At 39.3% G+C, this 9571-nt stretch overlaps 1 protein-coding gene across 1 annotated transcript in view; it reads right to left on the reverse strand.

The window, feature by feature from the left end:
- Positions 1-838: 838 nt before the first annotated feature.
- TYW3 (tRNA-yW synthesizing protein 3 homolog (S. cerevisiae)) overlaps positions 839-9571 on the reverse strand; it is a 10056-nt gene continuing 1323 nt past the window's right edge. Inside the window, exons 2-6 of the mRNA XM_010561532.1 lie at positions 9096-9176; positions 4086-4184; positions 3179-3250; positions 2765-2898; positions 839-1879 (exon numbers count right to left, since the gene is read on the reverse strand). Coding sequence (XP_010559834.1) covers positions 1660-1879; positions 2765-2898; positions 3179-3250; positions 4086-4184; positions 9096-9176 — 606 coding nt within the window. The 3' untranslated portion in view covers positions 839-1659. The remainder of the gene's footprint in view (positions 1880-2764; positions 2899-3178; positions 3251-4085; positions 4185-9095; positions 9177-9571) is intronic.

The raw sequence follows: 9571 nt of genomic DNA on the forward strand, positions 1-9571 counted from the left end.
TCCACCCAAATACACACGAGGTTTGAAAACAGCGTATATGGCATATTACTTTTCAAGGTTTGTTGTGGTATTTCAACATCTTACGCACTTGGTCACCTCGCAAGCTGATGTTCTTTAATCTTCAAAATTTGCCACCAGTGCCTCACTACCTCCATAAAGGAGGAAAATAGTAGAGCCTGCTTTTTCTGCCCTTTGCTTAATTTGTGCTCGCAGCCAACAGCCAAGGACAGACACATCAACCACCCTGCATTTCACTTGACATGACTGCAGTCTGCTTGCAAAGATGCAAATGTGTTGGCCTCTACCTTTCCATACCCCAACCAGGCGCTGAGGCCTTTCAAGGCACCAGAAATAGGATGAAAGCAAGCACACCAAACTGTTCAAGCTCTAAGTTAGCAACACAAACAAGCAGCACAACAGGTTCATCTATTTGTTTTGGCATGCCTGCTACTGGAAACACAGCCTAACAGGTCTTTCAGAATCTGTTTAAAGCCTCTAATTACTTTTTCCTTTGGCTGCCACCTAGTATGTCAAATTTTTACAGTGGAACTAAAATGTCCCCACAACATAGGCTTATGTAATGGAAACAATTACCTATATGAACGGGGAGTTACTGTACCAAATAAACCATTTTCTTCGGTCAGGTCTTGTTCTGTAGCGTTAGCGATCACTCAGTCATAAAAGGAAGGGCTCAGAATTCATTGTTGCTAAGGTTTACAAATTCACCATTTTTCTGAAAAATACACTACGAGTATGGAGTGACTTTTCCAGTGGTACAATACAGGAATGCACAGATTATTGCAGTTTTATATTTAACATTTATTGCATGTCAGTGGTTCGTAGGCTGGTAAGAAAGCTCGTTACTGTACGCTTTGGTTGACCCTTCTGCTCACCAGCTGGAACTGAAGCTGGGTGCTGGCCACACAGAATGGGATGTAAGTGAGCTAACGAACTACCAGAATACAGAGTTGGCTAAAAGATGCAAAGGAAAATAACACTTAATGGCTGCTGGCCAAGGGAAGCAGAACACATGAACACAGTGGGGCTGGAGCCTGAAATACGGTAAAGTGCAAGAAAACAGCATCAACTTTGCTGCCCGGTACAAGAATCAGGAACAATCCTGGACCCATGCAGCTGCAGCCAGCATAGAGCAGTATGTAACTTCTACTTCTCTATTCTAACCTTCACACCAGGTACTGTTCATCAGCTGGCTAATATGTGGCTTTCTGTTGTTCTGAAAGGGCCATCTATATTGGTGCACACTGTTTTGCAGAGGTCCTAGAGGGATTAAAAACCTTCAAGGATAACAACCCAGTTTTGAGAGTTTCTCTGCTCTGCAAAAATCAGAAGGCCTAAACCCAGCATTTGGAAGTGAAATGCTTCCACAGAGAACTGTAGCAAACCAGTTATTTCTGTGGTAACTGACAGACTAAAAGATTGTTTATTCAACAGCGCTGTTAAAAAAAGCCCCCAAAACATTCTAAGGTTTTGTTCTCTGTGCTTCTGTGGCATTAAACCCGCTCACACTTCTGTTTAATTACTTTTTTTCTGGTAAATGTCCATGAGAGTGTTACTACTTAGAACAGGCAGTATTTTTATCTCTTACAAAGAGCATTACAATTACTATTCAGTGTTCCATTTGCTTTCAAATGCCTTAGTCTATATCACGATTTCAGCAAAAATAGCAAGATTGCTTTCTGTATCATCCTCAGGCTCCAGTTCTTCATTGTGATCCTTCAGAGAGGTATGTACATCTTGTTCTTGAATGGTCTTCCTCTTTCTTCTGTGAATGTACACAGAGCGATTCTCTGTCTCCTCAGAAGGTGAGTTGTTTGCACTGATGGCAGTTTTCAAAGCTACCTCTAAGCATTTGTAGAATCTAGAAAGAAATAATTGTGTAGTTATTATTTTTTAGGTTCGCTCAGGATCTGCAAAACTACTCAGAGAAACTAATGCTTTTGTAATATAATTAAAATGTGTTAAGAGAAGAAAATCATTACTAACATTGAAATGTTCTAGCCAATACTGGAAGAAAAATTAGAAATACCAGCTTGCGTCCTTATGTATGCTGGGCCACTTTCCTTTGTAATGCTTGTGTGTTAGAAATCAATTAGTGGATGTACTCATGTGCTGTTAAGACCCCGTTAATCTTACAGAAACTATAAAATGCTATCAGGTTAAACGACTGATGAATGATAAGTGTGAATCATCAGATGGACTGCTACTATTAGCAATTGCTTTTAACTTAACAACTACAGAGATTTTCAATGGACATATAAAAAGAAACTGGTCTTAGTACATGTAGGTGTCTGAGCATCCTTTTGATCCTCATGCTCTTTGGCTCTTCTGCGTGTTCTGTTCCTCAGATGGAGACAAATGTAAAGACCTAAAGTGTGCGTAACCTTCCACCGCCTTCATAAAATCATCAGTTTTGGAAACTATACAAAGCATTTAGTGGATTTAAGTGTGCATTGCAATCTGAATACTTCTGAAATGGTTACTGTGTTAGAATAACAAATGCTGTTATCATTAGAAAAAGAAACTTAAACCCTACTCAGTAATAAAGATAGTCTGTAAACTGCTGTCATTTACAGGTTTTTTGCTTAAACAGTTTATAGTCTTCAGAGCTCAAAAAATTAACTGAAATTGTATTTTAGACTTTGGAGGGGATGTTTTTGGTTTTGTTTTTTTTTTTCTTTTTTACATAACCTCTCTCACTTTTGGATTTAGATGTCATGAATAGGATTGGTGTACTCTTACAAACCTGTCAATCCTCCTTGTGTTTTCTTCCATTTTCTGATTAGCTACATGTATCAGAAATTCAATATATTCTTCAGAGACCATCAATTTTCCCTTGTGGCTCAGTGGAACTTCTAAGCAATGAGTGCTCCGGACAGCCTAAAAACACACAGAGAAGGATTTATCTAGAATAAAGTTTTTTATTTTATGAAGGTTATTTAAATAATATGGGAAGTTCATTACAGAAAAAAAACCACTTACACACACAATTGGTTAGTTCACTGTCAACTAAAGCAGAAAGGTATTTCTTTGCTACAGCATGCCCTGTGATAGCTGTCAATCACATTACAATTCAGATCTTGGCTCGTAAAAAAATCAAGGTTAACAGTAATGATATGATTTTGTTACATTCTTTACGTGTAAGTAGAAAAGTCCTTACCATCATAATTTTTCCTCCTCTCCCAACTGTAATACCAGAGTTCCTGAACCCCGAATCGATAGCCACTGAATACTGCGGAACAAATAAATGCCTTAAGCAGGTCTTACACACTTTCACAGCAAGAAATAATTATGGATGGGTTGCAATGCAGTTTATACTCAGTTTTGCAAAAAAACTTATTGAAAACCATCTCCCCAAATTAATGCAGTAACAGTTACGTTAAAATGTTTTTAAGATCAAACGCATGTAGTATCACAAATTGTGGTTGGTTTTCAAACAACCACAGTCAATCTTCATTTGTCTAATCTTAATCCATTAGTGCAGATGGGACATTAACATCCCTCTGGGCACTGTACTATTTTATCTTGAAGAGCTGGTAACCATATAGACAGTCATGAAACACTTTTATAGCTAAAAGTGCGGCAGTACTATAAAAGAAGCTAATCAACTCTCTTCTACATTAATGAAGGAACAAACCCATCACGCATTACTCTCTGGAGTCATTCTGGAAAAGCAGAAGGCAAAGGTACTATTCAATTAGTTGAAACACTGGAGCCAAATGGCCTGGCGGGTAGCAAAATGACACATAAAAAAACCCATCGCTTTCAGCCAGTGAAAGCAACCCAGGCTCACCGGAAAAACATTTTTTTACCAGGCAACCTGTTTCAGCTTGAACACTGAATTGTAGTTGAGTAATTTTGTTTTCTAAGAAGTACAGCAAAATCTCTACTAAGTTTAAAGCTATGTTTTCTTCATCAGCATACTCTTACTACCCCAGTTATTAAACATACAGCACATCTGGGACTATTCTAAGTGCTAAAGCTTACTCAGGAGCCAATACTTTTACTTTTACAGCAAGGAATATAATAGAACAACAATGTAACATTGTTACTTGATGTAATTTTACCAGAAGCTGTGCATCTTGCAGCTCTTGACATAACACATGAAGAACAAATGGTTCAAACTTGAGCACGACATCACCAGTGGCTTTCTCCAGTGCTGTCATCTGGAAAATACACCAAAATATTTATATTCATACTGCAAGTGTGTACTGTTATTACAAAAAAAAAAAAAAAAAGAAAAGAAAAGAATAGCTAGTCACTGTGTGAAACAAGCATTAAAAATGCAGCAAATGAGTTCCAAGCAATCGGGTTTGTTCAGCTGCTTTTGATTTTTCATTGCTCAAAATACATAGAAATTCCATGTATTTCCATGATTCTGTTTGCTAAACTGATTAGGTCTGATAGAAATTCATTGCAAGATAGACTTTAAAAACTTGAAAAGCTGCACTTCCCTGTTTATTTCTTTGCACATTCAAACAAATCGATACAGTCAGTACAGCACGGGAAAAGGACTGTTTTACTGCAGTCAGATGAAACCTGAGCAGGTTTTTTTAGTTTGGTGTTTTGTTTTTTGTTTTTTTTTTTTTCTTTCTTTTTTTTTTTTTTTAACTGTTCTTTAAAATCAAAGACATTTAGTTTCTGAAGCACATTCCTCAACTTCAGAAAACTTTCTGGGATTCAGCAGATTAAATTCACGGCCTAACATACTTGATCACTTTTAATCCCAGTTTAAATAATAACGCATAGCCTACTGTGTAAGGGTTATAAAAAATTCAGAGGTTGTAATTAGAGGCATAAACCCACAAGACAAGAAAAAAAAAAGTAACTTCATAATTATAAAATTCAAGAAATTACCTTCAAACCCCTCAGTTCTGCTAGAAGACCAAGATGCTAGTGGCAATCTTTCCTGGATTTGCGAGTGTGGAGAAAGCTATAGGACATTCTGCATGGCTTACTATTACAATTTCTCTATTTTTCTACGCTATCTTTATGCAGAGATCTTAAGGGCTGATATTACTTTCTTCCATTCAGAAAGGTTGCTTTGAGGCAGTTATATTACTTATTTCATTGTATGATTATTTAATCATAAGCACTATTTGCCCCCCCCCTTCTTGTTTGCCTTCTCTTGCTTAATTCACATCACTAAAAAATTTGCTATGTTAACTTGAGAAATTTCAGCTGTTTTCCGATACTTTGTTGTTTTGTCTAGCCCTTCTCATCTTTCTTGTAAAATGAAAATATTCAATAAAATCTTCAGGAAATATTAAAATTCATATGCTTTTTTAAGATGTGATGCCATAAAAGAAAACGGTTGAAGTAACACTCTCTCCTTTAAACACTGAAAAGTATTTGAATGCATTTATGCAGCATCTCCTCCATAAATGTTCTTATTTTAAGTTGAAAGCAGATCTTTCTGAATGGCCAAGTTCGTAATTTGTGCGCCAGATTTTAAAAAATACCCAAGTAACCACAGCTGTGCTAAAGCTGATGAGAAACAGAAACGATCAACATGGCATAATGCACTGTTGTACAGAAACACCTAAGCTAACTTATTTAGCATTTCCCTGGGCCTGGAAATGTGTTCTGTTGACACAGTGCTCCAGTGAGGTGAATTCACCCTGCCCGAGAGTGTGCTAGCACGGTCAAACAGCTTCCTTATCCAAAGCCAGGCTCTGCAGAGTTCGTGTGGTTTCCCTCTGCAGCACAGCACAAGGCTGGCTGTGTACACTCAGAGGCCCCCGCCTTGTGTAATGTCTCTTTGGGCTGCGCTGCTTTCAGCAGGAGTACAAACACGCACAGCAGTCCAAACACATGCAGCAGTCGGCATTCACGGTGTTAACGCAGGCTGGGACCTGCCATGAGTGCGTGCATTCCCTCTTCAGGAATGTTTCCGTGATCGCTTTTCAGACGCTTTCCCATGTTTGAGAACTCTGTTCTAGCCATCTGAGCAATACAGTGTCCTGCTTCAGCAAAATGATCGGCATCCATTGTGGTTGGAAGCCAAGTCAGACAGACTTGTCTCCGAGACAAGTATTATAACAGAGGACACATTATTAGCTGCGATCTGTGTGTGTGTGATATTGGTGAGGGTGTTTTTAAGGGTTTCTGTTTCTCTGAAAAGGCTAAGTAATTTAGCAGATACTCTATAGAGGCAGCTTTTCAGCAAGACTACAACTAATTAAGAAAGTCATACTGACTGAAATCATCTATGCATGCTAGCATCGCCCCAAAGCTGTCCTACACTTGTTTCCTCAAAAGCTTATTAATGGAACAAAATATTTTCAGCAAAGATTTTTTATTATCTTACTGTGTCTAAATCATTAATTCCCCACAAACTTAATTTAATAGGGAAATGCTGAAAGTAATTTTCTATTAAGTCTACGAAGTCTGAGGCCCTGATTTGCTCCCAGTGAAGCAGATGGGAAAACACCCACTGGGAATAGGATTAGGCCCCTCATCTCTAAAAGAGTCAAAGTCTAATTGCTGTCATGAAATGACAGAAAATACCTGTCAGTGATACGTAAACAAGCTCACACAAATGAAAACCACTCTCTTCCAAACACAGGAGCAATCGCTGAACTGATACGAAACAGAAAGTGACTTGTGTTTAGTGACTGACCACAGCAGCACATTTACAGTAACGCAGAACGCAGCTCTTGCTCTAGAAAGAGCGTCTGTTGGTACTACAGCAAATGCTGTCACTGCAGCGCTGCACAGCTCCAGTCACGTTACTAGCTCAGGTGTAAGTTACAGTGTAATGAGGGCAGCACACAGCTCACTGCATTCGGCAAAACCTGCTGACAAGAAAAGGTTGAGATGACACCTCACTCACCAGATACACTCTACTGATGCTCAAGCTAGACATTTGGAAGGTTTGTCAGCAACAGGCAAACCCAGCAGCTGACAGCATACCTTACAGGACTGTCCGTACAGACACGTGGACAAAACCGCGTGCATTGGTCCTGGTAGAAGGGAATGCTCTGCACATGCACATCTTAAAGAATTAAACAGCAGTGGGCCCAATTCTGCTGTACCTACATCTGAATATCCAACACTGAAGATGGCTGAGATTCACACCAATAGTGTGTCAAGGAAAAAATTACACCATTTCAGTTTTACACTGTCGTGTAATTATGAGATTATATTTGTTTCGTATCAGTAACCTTCCAAAGAGGCACTGTGTGATACATAATGCTTTTTCTCTAAGCATTGGGAGGATAATGAGATAAAAATAAATTACAAAACAAATATCCTATGTTCATATTGTTAATACACACAGTGAGGTCAAATGACCTGACAGCCGAAAAGCACAACACACAGCATACAAGATCCTGACTTCCCTTCTCATTTCCTAAATACTGCACTAGCAAAGCTTTATCACACATGAGAGTACAGTAGTTTAAAAACTAGTCAAAGACATTTTTCTTACACTTGCAATTCATGCATTAAAAAAAAATCCCATCTACATGTTAAAGGGAACAGGAAAAATCAAGAGTATTTCCTCTCCTAAGAGTCAGCAACAACCCACTGTGTCCTACTCAACCTGAAATTTGCTGATGAAAATTTCAGCAAGCTCTGCTTTGCTAGAACAAATACCAAGACAGACAAATATTTTGGAGGAGATTTCTTTTGTGCATGTGTGAGAACGTATGCATGTGGTAAAGAAAGCTGTGAATTGAGTGAAAGAATTTTGACCTTGTAACCGCTTCTTTTTTGGGACAGACAAAGCAAAGAGATGTATGCAGAGAGCAGGCTATTTGGAAAGCATACTAAAAAAAACCCAAACCACCCCACTATATATATTTCTTTTAAATTTCAGGGGATTTTAAGATACTAAATTGAAAATGCAGTATAAGAGATTCACTGTTATGCTAGTTTCAGGTGTCTGTAAGCAAAAGGCTGTTAGCACAGCAAGCTGGGCTCAAGACAGTTTTAAATTCAGGGCAGTTTTTTTAACTCAAGACAGTTTTACCTGTCTGGAAGGAGTTACTACATACAAAATGAACATGCTCACTGGCATGCTTACCTGAACACATCTACATTTAATGGAAACAAAGGAATTCATTTTGGTTGCTTCTGGAATTGCTGACCAAAACAAAAAAGCAAGAATGGCCATAGCTTATGAAACAGTTACTGAGGACACAAAATGTTTGCTCATCACAGCTGACTCATTCTGAAGAAGGCATTACAATTACTGCGTTAATGGGTATGTCAGGCTCTGACTGTGGGAGAACGGGATAAGGGCCACATTATCCTGTGTCTGTGTCCTCCAGGAACATTGCTGCTCCAGTAAGTGTCATCTCAGATGCTGCTTGACACAGAACTTTCACTAAGCAAATGCCTAGCTTCACACAGCAATTGTTACTTTGGTATTAACAAGGAATACACTGTTTCCATTTAGCCCAGTAGTCTGCTAATGACTAGGTCATCACTGTCCAAAGACCAGCAAGTACTCTACAGAAATTAAGCTTATTTTACTTTTGGTTAGGAAGGCTTTTAAATCAAATCTAGTCTCCAGTTGATACCTTGCTGGCAATCCAACAAGAAGGGAAAACAAAGAGCAGATAAAAAATGGAAAATACACTGTTAGACTAACAGTAATCTTTCAGGAAAGGAAGAACACTTGCTTAGAAAAGCACTATTTCCACTTATTCTAAGGAAAGGGCTTTGAAAAAGTAAGAATCACTGTATCTTAGATTTTCAGAAACTGCTTTTTGAAAGACAATCTTCTGCTACAGCAACAACAGTAATTACTGACTTCTTGTTGAGCCATTGCAATGTGGAGATTACGTGACTCCAGACAGGAGGAAATTATTCAAGTTTCGTATCAGCTGCATTTACAACTATGCAGAGAATTTGGTATGAGGCTCAAAAGCATTCTCTTCAAAGCAGGTCTTAAGAATTTATTAAGCAGAGCACCTGGAGAAAAGTTTATTTTGAAAGGAGAGTGTCAATTCATCTCAGTACCAGGAATAAAAACCCTAAATATTTCTGTTTTATATGATGTGTTTTCCATGACATTAGGAGCACTGCATTAAATAAACGTCAAAAGTTGTACCGTACTGTCCTCTTACCACATCGTCTTTGGTGCACGTTTCATGTGTTACCATGAGCCACGTGCAGTTTTTCTTCTGGATCTCCCAGCTGTTTGTATCCTAGCGATGAAGAGAAACGATTAAACTAGCAGTACAGGTAGGTGACGTTTGATCTTGTGCTCGTATAAGAAAATGGTCCTTCAGAGTAAGTGATGTCGCTTTTAAAAAAGCGTGTTTTCTTAACGCAGGAAACCATATTTACGCCAAAGTCGTTCCAAACGGGCTTATCTGCGTTTGTGGGTATTCTCAGCCCGGTAAGGTGGCCAGACCGAGGGCCGGCATCAGCCGGGTTCGTGTCCCAGCCCCCGAGATGACAGCTGCCGGAGCGGAGACGGCGGACCGCCGAACGCTGCCTTCTGCCGTTCCACGTCCCAAAACCCCGGCACGTCGCGCCGGGGCTCCCAAACCGCGTGCCCGGCACGCTCCCGGCGCCGCGAGGCCCCGGCCCCGGCCCC

Source organism: Haliaeetus leucocephalus, unplaced genomic scaffold (genome assembly GCF_000737465.1).
Source record: "Haliaeetus leucocephalus isolate CR32 unplaced genomic scaffold, Haliaeetus_leucocephalus-4.0 Scaffold147, whole genome shotgun sequence".
Lineage (NCBI taxonomy): Eukaryota > Metazoa > Chordata > Aves > Accipitriformes > Accipitridae > Haliaeetus > Haliaeetus leucocephalus.